Source organism: Eutrigla gurnardus, assembly GCF_963514095.1.
Source record: "Eutrigla gurnardus genome assembly, chromosome: 18".
Taxonomy (NCBI): domain Eukaryota; kingdom Metazoa; phylum Chordata; class Actinopteri; order Perciformes; family Triglidae; genus Eutrigla; species Eutrigla gurnardus.
In genome coordinates, this window is record NC_139929.1 from 5,610,139 (window position 1) to 5,638,119 (window position 27,981).

Consider the following 27,981-nt stretch of genomic DNA (forward strand, 5'->3'; position numbering starts at 1 on the left):
TCTCTCCTCTACCCCCAAAAAATCATTTAAATTCTTCTCTGCGGTGAAGTTTAAAAGCTTCCCTCTCTTCCCGTCTGCACAAGCAGGTGACCTATGTGAGGTGCATACCGATGAGGTCACACAAGGAAGCGGTTACTGACGGGCGAGACACAGAGCAGAGGGGCAGTCGCAGACTTAAGAAAAGAGAGAGAGAAGAAAGCAACCCGGGGTGAACAATAGCCGGCGAGGGGATAGAATAGAGTCCCACATTGTGCATTCAGCTGCTGTACCTTCAGTCATGTAATGATGGATTGAACCCAACAATCTGATGTAAGGTATTCTTTGGAGCTCGGCTAAGAGGCGAGGCTTTCCTTCCAGACACTGAAAGCAGGGATGTGGGAGGATTCTTTGACTTTGGCTTAAAAAAAAATGAAGAATGAATTAAAAAAAAATCTGAATTTAGCAATGCAGCGTCAAGAATGAGACCTCGCCTGCAGGATGTCGAAACGAAAACCCATCTGTGCTGAAATGCAGCCACAGTGTCAGACGACTAAAAACAAATAGAGTTTACGATGATGGCAGTTAAAGTCCAGAGAAACATATAAAAGCTGTGAGAGCCTCCATGTTTCCTCCTGGCTCCGCTGCCCGCCAGCGCCTTTGGCCCACCACCGCTGAAAAAAAAAAGGAATTGGCCAATAAGGTTGTAAAAGAAAACACAGCCGCAGAGGTCAACTTCATCACAGGATTGTAGGAAAGTTAAGCTCTAGATCGGCTGTATAGTCCATGAGACTCAGCGTGGTTCGCCACATTATTGCTCCCTCCAGCATCGTGTAGAATAGCTGCATGTTTACCTTCTTTCTCCATAACGTTTTCTGGCAGCGTGGCTGTGCAGCCTATCAGGGGAGTTACTAATGAATGCATAAACTAGCACCATCGTTTGTGGTAATGTGCTTTAGTTTGTTTGTTCATTTGGTCCAAGAGCAATTTTATGGTGTTACAGTTTATTTTTATGATGTATTAATTCCATCAACAGATTTGTAAATAATATGGAAGCCCATTTGTGCCAGGAAACATATAAAAAAGATGAAGGAATGATAATAATGCCCTTCTCACACGGGGCTAATATGAGACTAATCCCCTGCAAATCTGCCATGTCCGTAATTTGTCATGTAAAAATTCCACCATAAATTACCTTCCACAGAGGTCATGTGATCTGGTGATTTTTATTTGCATTTTTTCTGGTCAAGAATTGTGGAGGCCGATTGACCCTTTGCTAAATCCCGCCCCTTGAACACAGACTGGCCAATCATAGCGTACCATTGGCAAGTTCTGACCGGGGTCCGACATCCACATGAAAAACTGGAGCTAGCATTACGTTACGATTAACTAGCGTTAGCACATCTATGCTACGTTAGCTAATGAAGGAATACTGAATGTTTACATCCCGTTTTTGCTTTTTAATGGTTGTAACAGTGAATGAAAACCTACTCTGCTTTACAGGAACAGTGTTCTTTAATGTCATGGTCTTCTATCTAATCAGGTGATGGTTAACTGTTACACTGTGATGTGTAGCTTTAGCTTCTTCTTTATCTTTTTAACCTGTTTTTCTCCTGAAATTGCTTTTTAAAAGTTTTTGTCATTTGTAACTTTTCCTTGATGTGTTTTCTTTCCATATAATAGAGATTTATATATTCTGTATATATGCAAATATGTATTTACCCATAAATGTTACTATCCCCATAAATCACCGTTATCTTTTTCATGAAAACATTTTTCTTTCTTCTTGTGCTAATTATTTATAAAGCTCATATGCATACATATACACACATTTATATTCTTCCTTAAATCTCCATTTTGTACTTCTAGAATCGACCATTGGTTGCCCCATGAAGGAAAAACCTCATGTTTTTCCTCAGATGTGTTGTTTTTTATGATGAGTCAGTCTTTTCTGCCATCCTCCTCTTGCTTCTATTTTTCTGACCGGGGTCATCTGTCTTTTCTTTCCCCACACAGAGAGTTAATCTGTCCTTCGATTTCCCTTTCTACGGACATTTCCTGCGTGAAATCACCGTGGCGACTGGTGGTGAGTGAACACTTTTCTTGGGCTCTTTTCTCTCAATAGTAGTTATTAGTGTAGTTATTGGATATTCTGTATGTGCTTGGCCGTACACAGACAGTTTTTTTTTTATTGCTGCTGGGGTTTAGGAGGGTACGTGGCATTTATGAAATGAGAAGGAAACCCCACATGTGTCTGCATGTGTTTCTGGGACTCGGTGTACCTGAGTGAGTGTGCCGTGGCTACAGTACAAAGAGATCTCGCCCCGGCATCTGAATGCAGAAAAACAATTAGTTATTTCTTTAGATCTCGTCTGCGGGGAAAGTTGAACCGGCTCGTCTGGCACAAAAAAACAAAACACCACCAACACTCTGCCAGTCGAGGAGACACGAGACCATTTACAGCTCTCACCTCAGCGGGATAGTCTGCTACAGACTGGTGGATAGAAAAACAAACCACTCCCAACACTCACCACCACCAGCTCCACACCAGACTGAACTGGAAGAGAAACCAGACTGATGGGTTTGGACTGGAAACTGGAGTCCCTGTGCCAAGTGGCCTAGCACAGCCTGATAGACGTGGATAAGGAGCTGGGGGTACCGGGTGTGTGTGTGTGTGTGTGGTTGTGTGTGTGTGTGTTTGACACGTGACCCAGCAGACGCGTTCGCCGGAGTGTGCAAAGCAATTTTCCACTTGAGTCTTGACGGCGAGACCACAACACCCCAACCCGCTATTATCACATCGGAGACTAAAGCACTGCTCTTTACCCAACTATTTGAGAGATGTTGTGCATCTGTAATAATAAAGAAATAATCCACCATTATCATCACTGTCTCGTCCCCCCCCACTCGATCCTCAATCAGTGGCAACGTTGCGTTGGAAAGCCGGATGGCGGCGGCGTGGAGGAGTGGGACGGGCCCAGACGCTACCAGAGAGGAGATAACAAAGAATTTGCATTCCTCCAGACAGCGATGGAGGGATGAGAGCGAGGAGGAGGCAGCTATCTGCCTCTCGCAGCTTTGTTTGCAGCACGCCCTCCTCACATCTCTCCATTACAGGGCCTATCAATCAGCTCGTCCTTCTCTGCCCACTGGACCATCTTTTCTCCCCCTCTTTCATTGCCGTCAGCAAAAAAAGTCAAGTGTTTTTTACTTCGACAAATATTTCTTTTTGCCACTTACAGTATGCTGCAGCGCTGCAGGAGGAGATCATCATCATCATCATGATGAAACAGCAGCAGAGTCATAGTTACTTTCTAAATGGTACAGCAGCCAATTCTCAAATAGTGATGAAGCAACAAGAAGGGGTTGGCGTGCAGCCTTGTCAAACATAAGTACACATTTATGTGTTTTGCATGCAGGAAATTAGAGTCACTCTGTAAGTTTCTACCTTAAGAAGTACTTTTGAGTCCTCAAACTTTTACTTGTTTGGATTAAGTGGCAAAAAAAACAACTCAACTTGCCAATTTTGAGATTTGTAAGTGTAAATACCTCACTAATGACATCAATGCCTGCTGCTACTTGAACACTTTAAACTGATATTCTGTTGTTTAAAAACCCACACAAACAGTACAAAGTCAATTTATTTGACGCTTTTGATGCCTGAAAAATGGGGGAAAAACAGACAAACAGAACACATTCAAATATAACTTGAAATGTCATACAAACAAATGTAATATGTCAACAAAGAGGGTCATACAGTCACAGTGGCTGGCAGCAAGCAGCAGGTGTTGCAGTGAACTGACAGGTAACAGTTGAATAGAGCGGGCGGGCGGTCCGACGTGTCGAGACTGTGAGAACCGGCGATGATATACGATGTGACCACCGCCAGCTGTGTCGCCGGATATCCAGCTGTGGCTCGCTGTTTACTCGGCCAGCTCTCACTTTTTTCCGGCTGAATAAAAACATAGATTCAACACACCAGAACATTTTTTATCTAATCACAGATATTACATATTGTTATCAAGCTAATTGGGGATCAAATTCATTTATATGTCGGGCACCAATCATGTGAGCGCATGAAAGGAAACGCTGTGATGTAGTCTGCGGTCCACCACCAGGATATCATGTGTCAGTGGTTCCCAGTCTCGGGGTCAAGAAGCTTAAAGGGATGCAGGACGAACCAAGATGATTCACAAGACAGGAAACATTGACTCAAGTGTTTTACTTGAGTCAATGTTTTGAAGTTCTTTATTTGAGTACCATTAGATAGAAATTAATATGTTATTTTTCGAAGCATAGCTACGAACAGCATATAAGAACAGACTGATAAAATGTACACTGTTGACAATAAAGTTGGAATATTTTGTTTTCAGGTGTGCAGGGGCAATTATTACATTATGTGCCACAATTACCCAGATGAAATGAATTCATGCATCACATTTGTTTGCCAAAAGACAAGACATTTGCAAATTATTCCAAATTTGTGGGCGACTTTATAGATTATTCAGATGGGTCATTATTATTATTATTATTATTATTATTATTATTATTATTATGGGTCATACTTTAATACTTAAACATTTATTTAACCCTCAGGCCCTCCTTTAGAAAAAAAATCACACTTTTTCCCTTAAGGCCCTTTTAGGTCACTGGATCATATCTACAAATATTAAACTTTTTTTTTGTCATTAACTCCTCTGAATGCCAGTTTATTTACATAATGGCACTTTTTTTTAACACAAAAAATAAATATTTTCTATTTGATGAATGCAAAGTGTTTTTTTTGTTTGCAGGGATGATCAGTCTGGGATATGTCAATGATTAGCAACAGATTTTGATAGATTATTACTTTTTGAGCTATTAAAAAATACATAAAAATCACACTCTCCCTCTAGAAGCCCAAAAAGGGATACCATAAATAAATACCCTATCAAACATAAAAAATGTCGAACTTGTGTGTTGAGTTTGAATACAGGACTTATTTGTAACTTATTTGTGGTATCACAACCTTGACTCAAGTAATATATCTTATATATATATATATCCACCAATGACATGCAACATCATGTCCTAAAAAAATCCAGTATTTACTTAAAAAATGTTGCCACTGAGAGGAATCCGAGGACTCATGCTTCCCTGCATAAACACACTTTTCCAGGAGACAGGGGTTGTGACAAGAATGATAACTTGTTTGTTTTTCTTGGGCTGATGAAGTTTGAGGTTTATGTACGTCACGGCGACGGACGCTGCCAAAGAAATCACAGTTACATTTTGTGTGCCAGACGATTTTATTCCCTCAGCAAGACCTAATGGATTGGTTATAGACTCGATTTCGTTTCGTATCACTCAGCAAAAAACATTTAATTTAGATGAAACCTCGTCGTTTTTAAAAGAGAAGACTAAATAAAATGTGTGCGTGTGATCCGGTCCAGGCTCCCTCTGGCTCAGAACGGCTGCGATAAACAGAAAATATCCTGTAAATTAAACACAGCTCAGTACGAAGGAACAAAGACCTTGTCTAAACAGGGTGTCCAATAAAGTGAAGCTTTAGTCTGGTGGGTTCTGTTAATTCCCACTCTTGTTTTTCTTGGACATGCAACGACCGGCACTTTCGGATAGCAGCAGATATAAACAGAACCAGGAAAGACTGATCCTCCGCCATCCCACTCTCCTAAAACCTCAGAACTTCATTATTTCTCTGCGCTCCTTGTATATGTGTCTTCCCCTGGTTCCCCCCCCCCCCCCCCCCCCTGTAAGTGACGGCCATAATGGATGAATTGCCTCTCTATTGAGCTCCCCGCGGCTTTCACCTCTTTAGTGTATTGAGAGGCTGTCGGATTTTCGTTAGACTGTCAAATAAGGTGTATTGTGGTTTTTGGGGAGATTGCTGGTTGAGGGAAATAAAACCCTTTGTGTGTGTGTGTGTGTGTGTGTGTTGTGTTTGGGGGATTTCTGAGCTTGCTGAAGGTTGAAAGTGAAAAGAGAAACGGTACAAAGCAAAGCCCAAAGAGTGGAAGGGATGAGGACACGCTCCAGTTGAAAGTTGGGTAAATACGAGATGAGATGGCTGATTTGTGTCGCTGCACAATCCGATAAAAGGAAAAGTGCAGACGTACGCATAAAGCCGGCTTCACCGTGCCGTTGTGTTTACCTTCATTTAGACAGGTAGACTAAACAGCCCTGTCTCTTTACATTCACTTATCATGACACAGCATGTTTTAGCTGCTGGCTGAGGTGAAAAAGCTTCATATTCTTTCTACAGCCTTTATATTTGTTAGTGTTTCTAAACACACTCAAGTACTTTTGTTGCCTAAAGCTAATCAAGTACTTGTATTTCCTAACTCTATCCAAGTACTATTGTTGCTTTGCCCGTATCAAGATTTTTATTGCCTAAACCTATCTAAGTACTATTGTTGCCTATGCTTATCCAAGTACCTATTCAAGTTATTTATTCAAGTAATTTATTGCCTATACCTACCTAAGTACTATTGTTCCCTATACCTATCCAAGTACTATAGTTGCCTCGCCCTAATCATGTACTTTTTTTTGCCCAAACATAACCAAGTACTTTTGTTGCCTAAACCCAATCAAGTACTTGTATTGCCAAATTCTATCCAAGTACTATGTTGCCTCGCCCAAATCAAATACTTCTATGGCCTAAACTATACCAAGTACTTTTGTTGCCTAAACTTTACCAAGTACTTTTGTTGCCTAGTCATAATCAAGTACTTTTATTGCCTAAACATACTCAAGTACTTTTGTTGCCTAACCCTAATCAAGTCCTTGTATTGCCAAACTATCCAAGTACTATTGTTGCCTAGCCCTAACCAAGTACTTTTATGTCCTAAACATAACCAAGTACTTTTGTTGCCTAAACGTTACCAAGTAATTTTATTGCCTAAACATAACCAAGTACTATTGTTGCCTAAACCTGACCAAGGACTTTTTTGTGCAAGTAAACCTAAAAACTACAACCAAGAGCTACCGAGAGCATCATAGTTAGAAGTGTAGGGTCACTGAGACTATTTATCTAGAACCTGTACATTTTGATAGGAATAAAGACATTGCAACTCCTCCTGTTGAGCCACAACATTCATTCAGTCCAGGTGGAGTTCTTCTTTAACAATAGAGTCTTCACTTCAACCCTCTGGAGCTCTCCTCCTCCACCCTGCCTACTGACACTGCTTTATAGCTGATTCTGAGCCAGGAGGTGTTTGGGGGAAGATGGATCCCCCTCATGATACGTTCTGCTCCTGGTTCCCAAAGTGATAGATGTGTTTCCAGCCTACTGCACGAGACGACATATGGTAACATGAAATGGGGGATTTATGGGCCTCAATAAGACTATTCCCAAAAATCCTCTTTTCTCTCTCGGAGCCGGGTTTTTCCCCTCCCTCCGGCCTCAGGCAGCTGTAATTCAGTAGAACTGACACAAATAAAAGAGGTCCCTTCAAAAAGAGAAATTATTTCATATCCCGGCCTTTTGAAAGACTCTATTGTGATGTTTAGTACATAATTGGAAAAAAAAGTCTTGTTTAGTTTTCTCTTGTATGGTACATATGAAGCCAGGTGTGAGGGGCAGGTACAGCTGGAGAGAAAATCACATGTTTAATGTGTATTATTAATTATATTCTTGCCCAGAAAAGATTGTATTTTAAGTGGTTGCTGAGTCGTGTGTCTGAAGGTTCACTCAAAGATCACAACCAGTCTTAAATGTGTGAGCAACCTTGTACTTCATCATGAAACAATCTGCTTTCAAGATTAAAGTGGCAACGTTAGGGGGAAAAGACAGATGCCCCCCTTCCTGTTGCAAGAATAATTTTCAGACGAGAGTAATTTATTTTAAAAGTCGTTTGGCGTTAACTTTTTTGTAAGGGTTATTCATTCTTCAAGCTGCTCTTTAAAGGTAAATTATATTGGATGCCATGTTTTCCCTTTCTTCTAAGGAAAACGTGATTTAAAGGCTACATGTTTAGTTCGGGTTAAGTCGGAGTGAGAAACTAAAAATAAATACATATTTAATTATCCGCTGACTTTGCTAAACTTTCTTGTCAGCAGGGAAATTAAGACGGCGTTTGATTCCGATGTCATGAGTGTGTAGATGTTTCCATTGTGATGAATGAGTCGGCATTTCTCCCCCTTTTCCCCGACTCCATCAATAACCATGTTTACAGGCTGCTAAACGATGCAGCTCTACTTTGTGTCGCTGGATCTATTTGTGTCTCGCTGATGGGACACATAAATTGGGGAAAAGTTAACACAATCCCTTATTGTTGACACGGTGTCTCCGTTAGCGTCCGTGATTGATGATGTAACTAACAGACATTGCCATGAAACTCCCCAAGTTGATAACATTAAGACAATTATGTTTTGTTTTTCAAGTTTTCTGAAAATGTATGTTTAAATATGCAAACGAGGGACTGCCTTATTAAGCATGTATGCTAATTTGACTGATCTTCATTCAACAGATTAGTGAAGAATGAAAGATGCCGAACTTTGTCCCATTGAAGGAATACATTAACTAAATTCCCCACTTTGTTTAGAAGGAGAGAGAGCTCTATATTGTACTTGTATTAAATTATACGTAACCATTTAATTTTCTTATTTAACCTTTATTTAACCAGGTTTGTTCCATTGAGATTAAAAACCTCTTTCTAAAGGGAGACCTGGCCAAAACAATCAGCAGCAAATTCCCGTTTATAAACATACAAATGGACACGAATACCATTTAAATCACTAAGATTTACATTAAAAGAACAATCAGTGAAGAAACTTCCTGTGAGTTATGGAGCCTATTCCGTTAAAACATTGATTGACATGGATAGTTTCTTTCTGCTAGTCTGACAGAACACAAAATTGACCGGTAAATGAAAAACAAGTCTGCGGTGTCTCTCGTTAAAGCCCATCAGGTTTGCCCTTCTTGTCTTTGATAAAAGCTAATAGTGCTAATTATCCTCAGCCTGCAGCGTGAGGCCAGAGACGGAGAGGAGGTGATGGTTGTGGGCTTTTAACTTTTAACTCCTCCTGAAACGCACTGTATCTGACAACAGAGCGGAGAGGAGATTGATGCTTGTTTTTATGAGCTGCTAAAGGGCAGAGCCACCTTTAAACGCTTCATCAAAGCCGCCGCCTCGCTATAAGTCATGTGATCGGAACAGAGTGCAGGTTTTTTATTTAAATGAGACTCGAGAGTGCTGAAAGTGACATGTTGACTCTGTTTCCTCCTCAGGGTTCATCTACACGGGTGATGTGGTCCACCGGATGCTAACGGCTACACAGTACATCGCTCCTCTGATGGCGAACTTTGACCCCAGTGTCTCCAGGAACTCGACCGTCATCTACTTTGACAACGGTAGCAACACTTTCAGAAGTCATTTTATTTACAAACTGACACTTTTGGCGCAAAAATTCAATTAGATCTCCCAGTCAAGATGATATATATTATTATTATTATTAGATATTTTAACACACAAAATATATCCAGAGTACAAAAAACACACTTTTACCAACAACAATGAAGGCAAACAAACAATCTAAAACTTAAACTAGAAAAAACATAACATGATGGTAAAATATAGCAGTTATGAATGGATTCACTTAACTAACAATTAGTCAAACTATGTGATTTTTGCATCAATGTCATGAAGCACCTTGATTTTTCAGGTTAAACAGTCAAAAACAAGCTTTTCTCCTGATTTCCTCCTTAAACAATTTCTGAGTTATTTACTAAAACATCATTATATGCCAATATTACAACACAGTATGCATCAGTATCGCCTTTCCTTTACCTTCCTGCGATGGCTTATCCATCACGTCCGTCGTTAATCCTCTGCAGCGGAGTGACTGACCAACTGTGTGACCTTCTGCAGTGGAGCTCATCAGACTTTAACCAAACTGGCAGCCGATCAATTCTCAGCCCGCCCGCTCCTCACCACGCTGTCCATCAGTCAGCGTCTGGCCAGGAACCGTACGGCCTGCTGTGTTGTGTTGTGTTGTGCACTTTCAATGAGGCAAATTGCTTGTTCTGTTATTTTGTCAATTACAATCTGCTAAACAAACAATACACGTGATTGGCCGAGACATCAGTCTGTAAAATCACCCTGAAGTTTGATCCCGGGCTATTATTGAGTGTGTTTCAGCAGTCGTTGCCGGGGGTGACAGCATTGCCGCGGTAACAATACCTCTCATAGTCCCTGTGACAAGTATGAGAGTTTAACACAGCTATCGACTTCTGTCGTAACGTTAATTTATTGTAAGAGGCAAGCGTTTGCAAAGAAGACGTGGAATGAATGGATGAGTTGCAGCGCTTAGTCTGACCCCGTCTTCTTTATTATGTTAAGAAGACTCTCGTCCCTTCATGCAACTTTAGATCAGATAGCCTATTGATCTAAATTGCTCTGGTTGAGCAATGTTGATAATACTTGACCAATCCATGTTAGGGATAGTTGTTGTGGCTTAATATGAGACACTATCCATGTGTCAAACAAACACAGGACTTTCTCCCAGGAGACCACAGTTCGTGTCCCTGTGAGACTACATTTTGTCATGTCAGTCATGAGTCGTCACATGTTGCGGACGTTTATTTTGAAAAGACATATTGACCTTTGGTCACTTCCACATAGTAAACTGACGCTAGAGAAGCTCGTTTAGAATCATCATCATCGGGAATCATCAAAACCCACCAGGAAGAAAATACTTCTGAAAAAATCAATAAAAGTTTGGTAACACTTTAGATTAGGGAACACATATTAACCATAAACTTGTTTCTTATTAGCTTATTCTTATTAAGTGGTTTACAACAACTCCCTAACTCACTATCAATAAGCAGTGATTATGAAATTATTAATGGAAAACTCTCACAGTAGTTAACGGCCTAGTAGTTGCAGAACATGATTATGCAGAATAAGGCATTAGTAAGTGATTTATAATGGCTTAAAAACAGCCAATATGCTACTAATATGCATGCTAATAAGAAGCTAGTTCATGGTTAATGTGTTCCCTAATCTAAAGTAACAATGCCTTCACCATGCAGAGGGTGTGGTTTGTTTAATAGAGCTGATAGAGTTCATACAGCATGTTCAGCCTGGAATTAGAAAACAAGGCCAGTGTGTCTCCTCAGCCACTCTGTATTTTTAGCCGGAGAGCCCCAGATAGCACGCAGCCTCGCCTCAACTCTGAACTCAATGCATTTTAAGCAGACTTATATTAAGGCTTAACTTGCTGACTGAGTAAAGCGCGCCGTGCCACCAGGTAGCAGCAATTTAATGCTCTGGTCCCCCAAACTCTGTCCTCTTTAATGCACCACACGGCAGCTCCTCGGTCATTTTCAAAGGGCGCCCTGTATTTTCCACGTCTGACGCCGGAGGCCCTTCTAAACGCACCAGAATGTCATTCATAACGGGGTTTTCGTGACGCCTTCGCTCACCAAACCGGCTCAGGTATCTTCACTTTGGGAGGGGATGCTCTCGTGACAGAAAAAAATTGATTAGTTGTGTTAACAAACCTTTATTGCCTTGGTGCGCAGCCAAATGACTAGCTGGGAGGAGGGAATGGCTTTCACATCAATAGGTTCTCCAAAGTCCACAGTAAATCAAACGGCTGTTAAAAGTAATGAGAGGCTCCCGCGGCTGGAGGGTAAGAGTCCGAAGGTCCGGTGCTAATTTACTCCTTATCCACAATAATACAACACCTAATGATGCCTCTTTGTGGTCAAGTGCGATTTAGTTCCGGTATTTGGCTTTTAAGTTACTTATTTATTCATTGATCAATTGATTAAGTCACACGCTCGTTAGTCTTCAGTTCACCCCTTTTACAAAATAACATATTTTATAATACTGCTGCTGTCTGAGCACGTAGATACAATTAGGCCTTCAGCTGACATTTCGCTGGTTCATTATTCAAATTGTGAAAAAGTATTCAATATGTCGCTTAATTAAGTAATTAATTAATGAAAAGTTGGGGATTCATTTTTCTGTGAGACTCATTCATTTCGGCTCAATACGAACGTTTCAGTTTTATTATCATTTATTTGCCTTCGGCCATCCAAGTACGATGGAGGTGAAAGGAATTGGACGGCTGCAGGGGGGTAGAGCGGGTCATCCTGTCATCACAAGGTTGGCGGTTCGATCCCCAAAGTGTCCTTGGACAAGACGTTGACCCCTAAGTTTGCTCCTCAGCAGCCCACTGCTCCTTAAGGCCTCGGATGGGTTAAATGCAGAGGTCAAAGTTGACCCATTTGGCGCTCTCAGCCAGTGAAGCTGGAAACATTTCCTCATCCCGTAAATCATTTTTACAAAACTGTTATTCATTGTTCCGCGGGATAAAAACAACTTTCCCCGGGACGAAATCCATCACAGCAACCGTCACGCTTTTGATTTGGTTTTCTCCAACGTTTCGGTTTTATTGCTGTTTCATGCTGCTCCAGTGGAGTGTTTTCATATCAGCGCTCGCAACTCCTTCAGTGTCGACCGCCTCACACCCACAGGGGGAAACGAAGCCTCCGCCAGGAAATAATCCCACAAAAACACATCTCGCCTTACAGATATTGTTACATTGACGTCCTGTTATTCACAGGCAGAGACGTCCTCGAGTAGAAGTACAGCTACTTGATACGGATTCAACTTCTTTACTCAAGTAAAAGTACAGATACTTGTGTTCAAAGAGACTCTGGTAAAAGTAGAAGTATTGATTCCCATAAAAGTAAAAACTCTGAAATGACATTTCTGCTGGCTTCTTTTTTTTAATTTCAATTTGAATTTATTGAAAGGACAGTCCCTTGAGATGTAGCATCTCATTTTCGAAGGAGTCCTATAAAAACAAATACAAAATTGTAAAACACATACCTAGAAAACAGCATTACATAAAAAACATACACTACAGATACAGCTTGCTCACCCTCTCTCACCCACACCCACAGCTGTTATACAAGAAAATTGGATAAAATAACCCAGATAATAAATCAATTTGATTCCATCAGAATAAAGAGCAATTTGTCTTTAGCACAAATAAACATAAGACTGTAAGAACAAACAAATTAAAAGCATAAACAGGTTGTTTAAAGATGAGAAAATATAGATGTCCTGAAGCAGCGATAAGTGGTAATATTATTCCAATCGGAAGGAGCTTTGTATTTAAATGTTCTACGTCCAACTTCTTTGAAAATTCGAGGAAGGCTAACTGAATCTCGCCTCATATTAATCGATAATTCAAATGCATAAAAAACTAAATGAATGAGCTCATTTTGAAAATGTAAGGAGTAGAAAGTACAGTTATTTGTTGTTAAATATAAGGAGTAAAAGTAAAAAGTTAAATAAAGTACACATACATACCTGAAAATTATGATGTTTCATGAGTCAGCATGAGAAATAAAAGTGTGACATTAGCTATAATGCTTCATCGTAGGCCTGCATGTGGTGATGAGCTGTGTGTGTGTGTGTGTGTGTGTGTGTGTGTGTGTGTGTGTGTGTGTGTGTGTGTGTGTGTGTGTGTGTGTGTGTGTGTGTGTGTGTGTGTGCTGCAGGTACTGCTCTGGTGGTGCAGTGGGACCACGTCCACCTGCAGGACAACTACAACCTGGGGAGCTTCACCTTCCAGGCGACGCTGCACAACACCGGCAGGATCGTGTTTGCATATAAAGAGGTCAGGACTCTTTGAAAAGGAAAAATGTTCTCCTTTTTTTTTTTTGCTCCGGTGTCCATCGATTTCCTTCTTTGTGTTGTTTTCTCCGTCTGAATCTTTCAGTCTGGATGTATGAATGATGTTCTGATTATTTTGCACCGAGAGCTCCAAGATACCAGGAATGAATAAAAGCGAGATCCAGCCTGTTTTTATGTACAAAGGAAAGTCAAAAACACGATGGAACAATGTTCATAATGAGATCTTCAGACATGTTTTGTCAACAGCAACATTAATAAACCACTGTTTACTTCAACACTGGAGAAATTAGAGTAAATTAGCTAATTAAACTAATCTTTAGAAGGCTTTTGAGACACAATTAGCAAAACTGAAGTAAATAGCTACGTTTACGATCAAACGGCATTAAGTACGGCGGATTATTTCAGCGTTTGGCGAGACATTACACGGATACATTTTTAAATCATCTTATTATGTGCAGAACAAAAGAAAATAGTTCTGTTTCTTCCAAATCACACAAATGTCTGTTTTCCTTCTTTCTTATTCTGTTCAGCTTTCCTTTTATTAATGTCTTTCCATCGCATAGAGAAGCCTGACATTTCACTCATTACACAAAAGTGTGACGCCGACATCAAATGAATACATTTAAAGATGGCTGCTCGATGGAGAAAAGCGTTGTGTCATCGTGTCACAGGTTTTTAATGTTAGATGTCCCATTGGAATGATTCTTCATTAAAAAAAACCAACACACAAACAAGTTAATTGGACAGAGAAAAGGAGGTGTTAATGGAAAAGATCATCTCACACACTGCTGTGACAGTGTGAAATTGCAATAACGAAGTAATGATCTATCATAATTGCTGTGGTTTCAACAGCGGGGCTGCTTCTTTTTACGACTGACGCCTCTTTGGTAATTTGTTATTTTCACATATTAGAAAAAGCTGCCGGGGGATCTTTTTTTTTTTCTAATAAGTGTTTCATTATGCTGCTATTATTATTCCTGAAAAGGGCAACTAGACCATTACGTGTAATGTGAGTTTTTTATGTGTTTCTTGACGATCACATGGTTTGCTGATAGAACTGCTGAGCTGCAGATCTGTCTCCTTTACACGTGACCCTTTATTTGAGTATAACGCCTTTTACTTCCAGTGTGTGAACTGAACGTCACCGACTGCTTTGTGGACTGTTAGTTTGCCGCCTGATCATCTCTCTGCAGATTCCTTTGGGTTGAATTATCAGTGCTGTCAAACTGTTGAGGCCTGCATCTGTTTTTGAAGCCGCTCCCAGACAGATCGGCGTGGCTCCCCCGTAATTGATTTTCCCCTTCTTCCTCTGTTTCAGATCCCCATTGAGGTGTCACAGATCAGCTCCGTCAATCACCCGGTGAAGATCGGCCTGTCTGACGCCTTTGTGGTGGTCCACAAGATCCAGCAGATACCCAGTGAGTCTCAAACACAGTTTTCTACCTCGGAAGGGAATTCAGAATGAATTCAAAATTGGTCACTTTTTTAAATCAGAAAAAAAAGAGAGAGTGAACCAAGCTAATGACCTTTTTCAGGAACGCTGAGAGCCTGTCAAAGCGGTATTTACGGGGCTGTAGTACGAGTGTTGTGCTTCTTTGTGTAGCCTTTACAAAACCAAGACAGCCTGTTTATCTTTAATGTAGGCGACAAGCGTTTGGCTGGAGTGTAAACTTCCTCATACCATGCAAACTCTCTCCCCAGAAAAGCCTTTTGTCTTATGAAAGTTAAACATTCCTCATACATTAAAGCATAAGTCTGTCCGCTGAGTCCAAGGTGAGTGTGGTGATGTTGGAGCTAATAAGATTTAAATGACATGATTAAGGGCTTACAAGAATGCCTTCATGGTCATCTGGTGATAAGGATGCTAAATGGGACGTGTCCTCACATGCATATTCATACTTGAATCTAGTTAGCTGGAGGCATCGTTTTCTAGAGTTAGCATTAATTAGCTAACGTGATAAAAACCTGCAGGTGACGTTTCACTACTCCCCATTTTGCAGTGCTTTCTAAATTCATAGTGAGAATTATTAAAGTATCCCACAATGCATCGTGGTAGGTAGTGTACATTGATTGATTGACTTGTTTATTTGAGTGTCTTCACCATAAGGAGTCCATATGAACAACAACCAGGACGGCCATATTAATACAAGTGTACATGGGATGGTCACTAACCAGGAACTATAACCCATAATGCATCACACTGAAGGGAAAGACAGAGAGAGAGAGAGCAGCACCATGGGGCGTTATATGTGAGCAGAGGAGCACCACTTTACTCCTTCCTTTCTGACCTTTCACAACAAAAGCCCAAGACATATATATACGCTGCCTCACTGCTTTTCTTAAATTCACTCAGAGCATTTAGCTACGAGCCAACTCGACAAAATAGCTTGAAATATGTATTTATAACGAAAATGCATGCCAGTATATTTTGGATGCAACTGGATACAGAGTTGGAGGCAGAGTCCTGTTCATTCCTGTGAATCAGTGGTGCATGAAGCAAAAACGTTTGATTTACGAGTAGAAAGATCGCAGTCCAGCCTCAATCTGCAATTGAACTCTGGATTCGACTATTAGTGCATTCATCAACTTTAAGCACCAAATTATTTAAATAATATTCAAGTGTTCGTACCGGGAAGTTGAAATGATCCGCTGATGCCAAAGGGACGTCTATTGGGAAAAGTATGGAATTACATGACGGACAAAGTTGTCATTCCACTGTTTGGCCACAATGTTAAATTGCATTCAAAGCCCGGCTCTCTTACCCGACACTGATCCAGCACATTTTAATTGTTCACCAGCAATGACGTAAATGTCAGCGCAGAGGGGAAAAAAACCTAAATCGTGCCCCAAATTGTTTTTAATTGCACATAAGTACGCTCACTATTTGAGGTCTACATAGAACTCCCTGGATTGTGAGGAGGGAGACGAAAACGCAAAAGAATTGTGAAACATGTCGACCGTCGTCATGGGAAGCTGCTTTCGAGAACGGAAAGCTTGACGAGCCGGCGGCGGGAATTGGCGTGGGCGGGGCTTACCAAAGGGTCATTAAGCTGACTGAGCGCATTGTTTCATCAGCTTTTTTTATTTACCCTTTTTAAAGGCGCGCCTCGCTGCTCCGAGTTCAGCCTCGTCTGTTTTGCTTTAGCTCCGACTGTCACCACTTCTTCCCCCGACACTGCTCCACCTCTCAGTGGGCAGGGTGGTGGGCACGGCTCCAGATCGGCCTCTCCCACGAGCGTACGAGTTACTGCAATTTAGGCTCGTTAAATCTAAAGCAAATGTGAGTAGAGGGGAGACACTTCAAACACTTTTTATCCAACAGTCCAACTCTCTTTCTCTCTGCCACGGGCTCCGGTTCAAAATCGGCCACAATAACGAGTTGTCAGATGTGATTTATTCAGTCATTTAAACTCTGTTTTGATTGCTCGTGAGAAACTTAGCGTTTATTTCAAAGATAATCATTTATAACTTAAAGGCCAGTACATAAGAATGTTTTTTTTTTCTCCCTTTCTCCTTCACTTGGCATCTTTATGTTGAGTTGGACGGGGAGGCGATTAATACGGTGGCCCACGAGGGCAGAAACACTTTTTTTTAAGATTTTAAAAGCTAAATATATGCGTGCACATAATGTTTGTCAGAAAAGTAACTTTTCTGACATGGACTTTGTTTTCTGTCTCATCTAAAGGCTTTTCTTCCAAAGTCTCTTTCAGGAGGTTTTAGCTGGCACTGAGTGATTTGTTTTCTGAACCGTTGAATCTGTTCGTGCCGTCCTCCCAGACATCATCAACCATCCGTCTTTGATGCCTCCGACACAGCGTGATGAAACCAGCGTCTTTGCTTATGTGGTGATGAAATCTTGAATGGAAGCAGATTGAGACCGAGGTCTTGAGTGACGTCTCTGAGTCGTCAGACCTGAAATGATCCCTGGGCTTCTCCAACTTCTCTTCTGAATGTTGAAGGTTTTTTAAGTTACTAACAAGTCGCTAAATGAGACTTTAAAGGCTCGCTTTTTACTTTTATACTACGATTGCACTCACGCTTCAAAAATGCATCGTGAACGAAATGTGTCAGTAGCATAAACTACTATCATAAAATATGATTTGCTTTAATAATCCAAAAACCCTTTTTGTTGAAGGAACCAGGGCGATTACCTCCAAAAAATACATCATCCCTGCAGCATCGAAGCCCCGCCCCACAAAAGTGAACAAAATTCTGCTTTTTTTTAGCTGAAATTTTAGGTTAGCTAATTGGCACAAACTGTGAGTTGGTTGAAAATTTGTATTCTTCATCTTTTTTAAACAATGGCTCCTTAACAAAAGCATGACTGTAAGTTATTTTATCCTAACATAACCTCATTTGGCTGCTCATATTTCAAACATTGTATTTGAACTTTTAACGTCACAAGACAAGAAGCAGTCCAGATGAGGACCAACCGCTGTGTTTGGCAAACGTAACGCTTTCTCGGGTAACGCTGGCCGGGGTCGCTGGAGCGTTAAGTTCCCAGCTAATGGCAGAGCAGACAGACGCTCTGTTTCATCCATTCCTTACATTTTTTTGCTCTTGGGGGTTTTTGGGTTTTTGGGAAATCACAGAAACCACCCTTCAAATGCAAACGATCTGCCTCGCTACAGCTGCGTGTGCACTGCTTCAATATGAGGAGTGATCATAATCAGTCCGAGGGAGAGGATTTTAATGAATAGTCAAGCCGCCTTCAGCACTGCAAACAAAACCAAACCCCTGCAACGGCTGAAACAAACGCTCTTTGTTGATATTTGCGAGGTGCACAGGTTCGTATCCCTGTCGGACGCCAAAGGGCAGAATTTACATATTGCACCTGTCAGTCCAAAGGGCTTGAAGATGAGATGGTAAGAGTCTGAGGAGAAGGTTCATGGACCTTATATCGATGCCACTAATAGATGAATAGGACTAACCTTTAGGAAACGCAGGAATCAGCGGCTTTCATGGAGATGTATATGTTTCAGTCTCTCTTTGTAGGATTGTTCCGCTTAATATGTTCCCTCTGCGTGGGTCGGACACATGTTTCATAGTGTGTGAAGATAGTCACGCCTTTAATAAATGTCTTCTGTTAAGTTTCCATGCCCTGAGAACATTAAGCCTTAATCTCCCCAGAGATAAGACAGAGAGGAGAGCCACGACCGCTGCAGGCTGTACCATGAAGAAGTCTTTCAAGTGTCTGCAGCCAATTATTGCATGCGAAACCACGGCAACCGGGGTGATATTTTTTTGGGAAACGCAGCGCCGACCCGGATTAGAAGCTCAAATATAACATTTTACAGCGCCTCCGGGCAGAGCAGGCCAAGGAAGAGATGAGTTAGGAGATTTCTGGGTGTCCTGTGGCCAGATGTGTAATTCACCGGTCGGGTACAAGCACACCTGAACACCCGGGCTCAGTGCAAATTATGCATTATTCTTAAAATAGAGCCACCTTCCTTTTCATACCTTGAGATACTGATTATACACGGTCGTCATTCTGTTTTTATTTTCCCCCACTGATGTCTGCTTAAGAAGAAACATTGTGATTTAAAACGTCGGAGATGAGCCGAGATGTTAATCGTGACGTTAAAGAGCATGTTGTAATATATTGTATAACAGTATAAACGGGCCGGAGTGCCGTCTGACGAGCGTGTCATTCCTCCATCGATCTTAGACGCAATGTCACATCAACATTTGTATCGATTTCCATGCCGTTCTGCCTGTACGGGTGAATAAGCAGCTTGATAATGGGATTTAATCAGAGCGAGCATGTGAACACATTTTTTAACATTTTACATTATAGCTTTAGAGTGCAATGATACGTGGCAGAGTGTGGATGGGGTTTTTTAAAATGTGAATACGGGTTTACTGGCCGTCCAGCGTGATTAATGAATGAAAATGAGTTTTTTTTTGCAAATCTGCGAATCGGTGGAAGGAAGCTAAAAGCTCATTAGGGCGCCGTCCATGTTTGTGGTTGGGACCGGAGCTATAATTGATCTGATTTGCGGCTTCCTTCCACAAACCAGGAGGCCAGCGGGGATGTACAGTCTGCCCACACATCAGCAGCCTCAGACTGAGGAGCTGACCTTCCTCTGGCCCCCACCGTGTCATTAGGCACCTGATAATCCCTTTTATGCTGGAGGCAAGAGGAAGTCAGGCACCGGGGGAGGAGAGGGGGGGAGGGGAGGGGGGCGTTCTCGTTCTCAGGTTAGACCGAGCCGGCTCGCATTCGCTGCTTTGATCAGTTGTCTTGTGTGTGATCAAACCAAGCAGGTCTGCAGCGAAACAACACTTTAACCAGCGGAGCCAACAGCTCATTCAACCTCTAACCTGGAGGCTATAAACTCATTTTTTCTCATTTGTTATGTGAAGCATTGTTATTAAAAAAGTTAGAGACTGAGAGGCGATGGTTTTGTTTTTTAACGCTTCTGTTATTTGTTGAGATTAAACAAGATGTCGAGTTAATAAATCTGGAATATTAGTTCCAAACTTTGAAACAGTTTCAGCGTATTACACTCCATGATGAATGAACCGGCGAGGCCACAGCCTGGTGTATTGAATTTTCATTTTGTAGCTCGTTGGTCAAGCAAATATAAGTGCTGTAGGAAATGTCACGTATTGAGTAATGCCGCCACGCACGTCGCATTGCATCCCAGTGATTTATTCTACAGATTTACAGTTTGGAGCCCGGAAGCGGCGGCACAGAAAGTCACTTTAACAGTCCAATTAGAGCTTTAGATTAACGGCGGCGCCGCCGCGTTGTTATCAGATCTGTTTAGATGCTACGCCTGATAAGAGCCTTTTTTGGACTTTAACAAAAGGCCGTATTTCATCGTCCTCTCTTCGCAGCTCCGCTGATGAGAATGAAGCGAGCGGCCCATTTCACAACCGGCCCGTAAGAGTTATAAGGGCCAGAATGCAATGAGAGTCAATGATGTATCTAATCAATTGCTCCATCTTTCCCCCGGCTGATGACTTGCCGTTACAGATGATGGGAAGGCAGCCTTTCAACGGGCCCTGATTGATTTCCCGGGGGGAAATTGCTTCCCTCCATTGCCAGATTTCCGGCGCTGACATTTTGGGCACAGGGAGAGAAGGGGAGGAATAAAGTGCGGTGGCAGCACCCCATGTGACCTGATTCTGCCTCCCGCCGTCTTTCCTCTTTCTTCAGGGGCCACTTGTCCCAGTTTTTATCTGAGAGATTCGTCACGGTAACTCTGTTCTCCTCTCTCTCTCTAATATAGACGTTAGGCGGAGGACGATCTACGAGTACCACCGCTTGGAGCTGACGAAGACGAAGATCACCAATTCCACGGCCATTGAGATGATGCCTTCACCCAGTAAGTTATCGGAACAGCTATTGGCCTCCAGAGGAGTGTCATTTTCCTTGACTGTGTGTCAGTTAGGCTATTGATTGTGTAAATTGTTTGAGATTTGAGCTGTGGTGATCTTCCTCCTCTCCAGCCTGCCTCCAGTTCACCAGCTGTAGCACCTGCATCTCCTCGCAGATCAACTTCAACTGTAGCTGGTGCCCTCGGCTCAACAGGTGGGATTTTTCAATACTTTTAATATGATTCACTCTGTAAACCCTTTTAATCCTCGCAAAGCATTCTCACTCTGGCTAAGATTAACGAGTATCGGCGTTATCGAGTAAGCTGCAGATTGTTGTTTTTTTCTCTATGAAATGACAAGAAGTAGTGAAAATGGCCGACATCTTCGAGAAAAGAAAAACTGAGTAAAGCAGCAAAGGAGAGGGAACCAGAGAATTTTTGCCATTTTTGTAAAATAAACAAAAAAACAAAAACAAAAAAGATTAATTTGATGATTAATCAACTAATTGTTTCAGCATATAATAACCCAACTGCCTTTTTCAGGATGTTAGGTTCAATCGTTTGGGTTCAGGTTGTTGCAATCTTGACAATAACTTGGAGATATTGACTGATAGAATTATTGGTATTATTATTTTTTTTTTGGATTAGAAATATTCCAAAAAAACATAATGAAAAAGTAGAAAATACACGTTAACATGGAAGAGTTTTATTTCCTCAACAATTCCGCGGTGTAGATGGTTGAAGCGTATCAGTTACAGCCATAACAGCAGCTGCTGTTCTTCTCACGTTGATTCCGATTTTAATTCTAGAAACAGCAGCCAGGACGAGCCGTCGCCAGGATGAGCACCAAAACACAACACTTTGATATGCAAATTAGTCCATTTGGTCAAGGTTAAACATTTGGTTGAGGTTTTTGCACATTTGAATGGCAACCATTACCCATCTGTACTTGTTGATCCAGTATGGCGCCGAAACATTTCGAAACCATCGATTCCCATAAAGCTGTCGACAGACACCATCTCTCTTCCCGTTGGTGCGTCCTATCCGGTGAACGGTGGTGCAGTTCCACCGTTTAGACGAGCCGGCGGCCCTTTTTAACATTCATTCAACTCACAACCGTTCTGTCAACCTCTCCTCGGCTTTTCTTTTTTCTTTATCTCCCTCCTTCCTGCCTCCCTGCACTTCAAACCAAAGTAAATATTTGAGCTGCTAAAGAAGTGTTAGCGTTCCTCCCCAGAATGTTCCTGACAGCTGAAATGTGAGCCGCTGCTGCTAGAAAAAGTTTGAGTTAAAACGACAGAGAGGGGGAAATTCACGGAGAGATGGCACTGTTGTGACAGAAAAGTTAAGAAAGTTTCATTCCAAGTCGGTAGTCGTTGTACTGTCCTGATGAACGTGAGGCTTGAATTGTTTTGGCTGTCTGGGTTCGTTCAGCTGCCAGCATCAAATATTAATCTACCATTCTTTTCATTCTGCATCATTTATTCCCAGTGAGGCGGTTTACCTGGAGAGATGTGCAGCACTGTTGAGATTGTATTCCCCTTCCCCCCCCGTGTCTAAAAACCTGCCGCCTCTGGTGACAAATTAATTTACCGTGCGATACTGTACGCCCGCAGTTATCTCATTAAGCTGCATTTTAATCAGCTTTCTGACTGTTCAGCCTCACGTTGCCCTCTGCATCCTTCAGCCACTTCCTTTGAAAAAGGCAAACACGCTTTAAACACGCGCTAATTAAAAGTGGTGGCTCCGGGGTTCTTGAAAGACGCTGATATTTGAAGAGAGCAACCCTAATGAACCGGCGGCTGAGAACCACATCGGTGCGTCTGTGCTGAAGGGGCTTAATGAATCACGGCAGATGCTCCAGTGGATCCGCGGGGGGCCGTTAGTGGTGACTTCAGAGGACCTGGAGGGATCTGTTTACCTAAAGGAAAACAGCTGGGGAGCATCACTAATGCAGCCCGTCGGAAAATGAATGGCTGTTAAGGAGACAAATATCGAGTTTTAATATCTCTTCTTCTCCCGGGAAATTGTTATCGCACAGTTTTATGTTGAGGGATCACGAGCCTAACGGCCTTTTATGAGCTGCCGTAGCTCTGCTAAGCAATCACCGGCGGAAGACTTGTTCATTCCTTAAGTAAGTCGAGTAATGCAGGAAATTAAAAGTCTGAAGTAAAAGTGCAGCATTAACAGTATGATGTGCAAAAATTAATGGTTTTATTTAAAACATGAGTGAGTAATATTGAAGTAATCACAACAATATTAAATTACATGTCTGGAAAGGAGTAGTAAGAAGCATAGGCTTATTTAATCCTACCGCGTATACTCAGTAGGGGTGGGTAATAATATCGATACGGCAATATATCGCGATACTTTGCCGCCCATTACAATTTTGATTTTTCAACTCCAAAGATCGATTAAAAAAAAAGATTGTGAATGCAGTACTTTATCCTTTTTCATTTGATAGTTTTGACTCAATTTTTCCTCTGATCAATATCTTCTGATGTACATATACAGGTACTTGTGTTTTCACCTTTATTTATATCGCAATATCATGATATTGTGATACGTATCGTATCGTGACCAAAGTATCGTGATACGTATCGTATGGGGAGGTTCTTGCCAACACCCCTACTACTCAGTCATTATAAATAACCAAATATACTTTCATAAGTACATATATCCAACAAAATGGCCCAGTTAATAGTGTCATATGTATTCTAAGATTATCATCACTGATACATTAAGCGTATTTAGTTTGTACCCATTTGTATGTAGTGTCATAAAGAGTTTATTATTCTGCAAAAAGATATTTCAAACTGATTTCTATAAACTGGGCTCTGTTCTCGAGACAGTTTAAATACAACGCCAAACTTTTGTTATGCAGCTTTGTCAGAAATACATCAGTCTGCCAAACAAACTCACCAGTATTTCCGACAACTCAGATCTGATGTCACGCCAGTAGTCGTTTCCTAGACAACCGCAGGACAGTAAAGTTTTGTTATTGATGAGTTATTGGAGGTCGCCCATCGCCTGAAGCTCACCTCGGCTGCTCTTTCTTGTTCCATTACTCCCTCGTAAAAAGGATCAGCTGATGAAAAGTGCAGAACAGTGATTGTTGTCTTGTTTTTGTGACTGACGATAAAAGTGTTGATGATCGGTTTGCATCACATATAACTCAGTTCAGCTCTGGCTGCGCTGCGAGAGAGTAAGCGATAAACAGTGAGACGGATATAAATGTGATGAATGCGTCGTTCTCGTGTGAATTTGATGGAAGACTCAGAATGAAAACTAGCGTTGAGAAGCAATTACAGAATGTAAAAATGCATCGAATGGATTTTGCTGGAAGAAATGCCGACCATAAATAACGTCAGAGAACAGGATTTGATTTCTTAAAAATCTTATATAACCATGGAAGAAGAATATGAGTGGAACAGATATTCAACCGTTTGCTGTGCTCATTTGACGAGATAAGATAAGTTGATTTACTCATAAAAATGGCCACCCGGCTACGTTGATTTTAATGGAAATGTCCGTTCTACTCCATTTCTATCCTGATTATAACTTTGAAGTGCATCACTTGACAATCTGAAAATGCCCCCAAAAAAATAACGGCATGTCTTCCATTAATTTGAGATGGCATCTCAGTAAGTGGGACTGAAATCCAATAACAGCATGTCTATCCATCCTGTTTTGTGGATGTTGGAAACCTGAGGAGAAAAAGTCTCCTTCCAGAGTTCATTGATATTCAAATGAAGCACATCAGCCCATTTCTAATTAAAAGCACCGTGGCTTGATGGCAACTAGCTCAGATGGATGCCATTGAGAAGAAAACACAAAACACAAGCTCCCCATAGGGACAGGTTGGACGTGCTGGGTAATATTGTGTCTCGTTTTGCTTCCTCTCGGGTGAGGGGGAGGGGAGGAGGAAAGTCGTGGAAAAATGGGGGATTAAGCGGAGGAATCTGTCTGGCCTGATTGAACAGATGAGGCAGATTTCTTTTTTTTTTTATTTGGGATGGGGGAGTAAAAGGAATAGAGCGGTAGGGAGATGAAAATGGACTCCTCCACATAAAGCCATTACCATAACAATATGTTCACTAGAGAAATGGAGCCTGCTGGGGATGTCTGAGACTCCACCGGACTCATATTGTTTGATTCCATCGCCGGCTTTAAACCGATGCCTTTCTGCTTTATGAGTCGCTCGCAGGTTGGTTTTTTTTTCTTTACACCGCCCACCTGCAGGGACAAATAATGTGCTTTTTTAATCTGCAGGTGGGTTTTTGCATACCGACTCTGCCTTCCAGACAGGATACAGCAGGATGACGGGGAGTTCACCAGTGGACGATTTTTTATAATTTTTCATCTGTTTACAGCACGGAGGATTAGGCGCCGCCGCCTTGATTACTGTCTGCCTTTTTCAGGTTATTATTTAAGCAGCCTAATCCCAAGGCCTGAATGAACTTCCCCCTTTACAGATCCCACGTCATCATACTGTAAAACATCTAGATCTCAGAGGGGCGGAGGGTGGGAGCTGCAGATGTGTTATTATGTAAAATGATCAATAATGCCTGTGGAATATAATCAGATAATCAGATTATTGTCATGAGGATGGATAGATGGATGGATGGATGGATGGATGGATGAATAGGTGACTGGATGGATGGATGGATGGATGGATGGATGGATGGATGAATAGATAGGTGGGTGGATGGATGGATGGATGGATGGATGAATAGGTGACTGGATGGATGGATGGATGGATGGATGGATGGATGGATGGATGGATGGATGAATAGATGGGTGGGTGGGTGGGTGGATGGATGGATGGATGGATGGATGAATAGATGGATGGATGGATGGATGGATGAATAGATGGGTGGGTGGGAGGATGGATGGATGGATGAATCGATAGGTGGGTGGGTGGGTGGATGGATGGATGAATAGATAGGTGGGTGGATGGATGGATGAATAGGTGGATGGTTGGGTGAATAGGTGGATGGATGGATGAATAGGTGACTGGATGGATGGATGGATGGATGAATGGATGGATGGATGAATAGATAGGTGGGTGGGTGGGTGGATGGATGGATGAATAGATAGGTGGGTGGATGGATGGATGGATGGATGGATGGATGAATAGATGGATGGATGGATGGATGGATGGATGGATGGATGAATAGATGGATGGATGGATGGATGGATGGATGGATGAATAGGTGGATGGTTGGATGAATAGGTGGATGGATGGATGGATGAATAGATAGGTGGGTGGATGGATGGATGAATAGGTGGATGGTTGGATGAATAGGTGGATGGATGGATGAATAGGTGACTGGATGGATGGATGGATGGATGAATAGATAGGTGGGTGGGTGGATGGATGGATGAATAGATAGGTGGGTGGATGGATGGATGAATAGGTGGATGGTTGGATGAATAGGTGGATGGATGGATGAATAGGTGACTGGATGGATGGATGGATGGATGAATGGATGGATGGATGAATAGATAGGTGGGTGGGTGGGTGGATGGATGGATGAATAGATAGGTGGGTGGATGGATGGATGGATGGATGGATGGATGAATAGATGGATGGATGGATGGATGGATGGATGGATGGATGAATAGATAGGTGGGTGGATGGATGGATGGATGGATGGATGAATAAATAGGTGGATGGATGGATGGATGAATAGATGGATGGATGAATAGACAGACGGACGGACGGTAAGACGGACGGACAGACAGACAGACAGACAGACGGACGGACGGACGGACGGACCGACGGACCGACGGACCGACGGACGGACCGACCGACCGACCGACCGACCGACCGACCGACCGAGTCTTAAGCCTTACTTTCCGTCCTTGGTCCTTGCAGCACTTTCCTCCTGTGGGAGGGCGTGGTTTCCAGGGTGACTCTGTCTCTGTGGGATATTTGTTTTTACAGCCTCTCCATGTCCCACACACAATCATACACCAAACATGCACATTTGGACTCACTGAGTGTAAACAGCTGTGTGATGTCTTCTGTGGTTCTGGAGGAACAGAACGCCTGCAGTAATGATCCCTGGCGGCCAAGTCTTCAAGATGCTCCGTCTTCCTGTGTTTTCTCGTCACCGCTCCCAAAAAAACACACTTTGTATGTGAAATTGCTTTGGAGGAATTTCAAGATTCGAGTGCTAAACCAGACAGAGAGAGTCGGAGAACATCTTGACTGATGTTAGGAACCAAAAGTCTCTGCTACTTTGTTTTTTGATTATCCTTTTTATGAATCCTACAAATCAATGGATCTGCAACATTTAACATCTTTAATTGACCGTTTCCTCTCCCGTCAGGTGTTCCAGCGGCTTTGACCGCCATCGGCAGGACTGGGTGGACAACAGCTGCCCAGATGAGGTGAGCCATCAGTGTGTGTGTGTGTGTGTGTGTGTGTGGAGCTGTCTGAAAGATGAATGCCCTTTGCTGCAGTATGTATAGAGATCCCCCTTAAAGCCCCCCCCCCCCCCCCCACACACACACATATGATTCATTTCACACAGCTTCGGCAACATTTCTTATCTTTCAGACCAAGGACAAGATGTGTGACATCATCGACACCACGTATCTCTACCCGTTCACCACCACGATCGTCGCCAAGACGACGTCCGGGAGCAGAGAGGCGACGGCGGGCGGGGTCGCCCCGTCCACCTCCCACCCCCCCACCAGCGTCCCCACCGAAGGTAAAGTAGAGCAGGAGCTGGAACGAGGCCACGCTGCGTTTTTGTGCGGGAGCCCAAGAGCTTTCATCCGAAGTCGTGATGGATGCTCTCTCCGTTCTGGCACCGCCTTAAATGAAATGCATTTGCCGGAACTGTTCCTTATTGGTATTGATGTGTTTTCTCTTTAAAAACGTGGGCGAGACACTTTTCTCCTTTGAGAAGGCATAAATATGTAGCGTGGCTCTCCACTTAAGCTTAAATAAAATTAATAATAATCATTCCAGATGGCAGGCAGCAGAGCAGCGGCTGTGTTTGTAACTTACT

The 27,981-nt window shown here is 42.2% G+C and overlaps 1 protein-coding gene across 1 annotated transcript in view; it reads left to right on the forward strand.

Annotated features, from left to right (window-relative positions):
- Positions 1-27,981, forward strand: part of plxdc2b (plexin domain containing 2b) — a 75,084-nt gene that overhangs the window by 34,989 nt on the left and 12,114 nt on the right. Inside the window, exons 4-11 of the mRNA XM_084034152.1 lie at positions 1,993-2,062; positions 9,206-9,328; positions 13,496-13,614; positions 14,950-15,049; positions 20,870-20,965; positions 21,090-21,171; positions 27,295-27,355; positions 27,525-27,678. Of these exons, the coding sequence (XP_083890278.1) occupies positions 1,993-2,062; positions 9,206-9,328; positions 13,496-13,614; positions 14,950-15,049; positions 20,870-20,965; positions 21,090-21,171; positions 27,295-27,355; positions 27,525-27,678 (805 nt within the window). The remainder of the gene's footprint in view (positions 1-1,992; positions 2,063-9,205; positions 9,329-13,495; positions 13,615-14,949; positions 15,050-20,869; positions 20,966-21,089; positions 21,172-27,294; positions 27,356-27,524; positions 27,679-27,981) is intronic.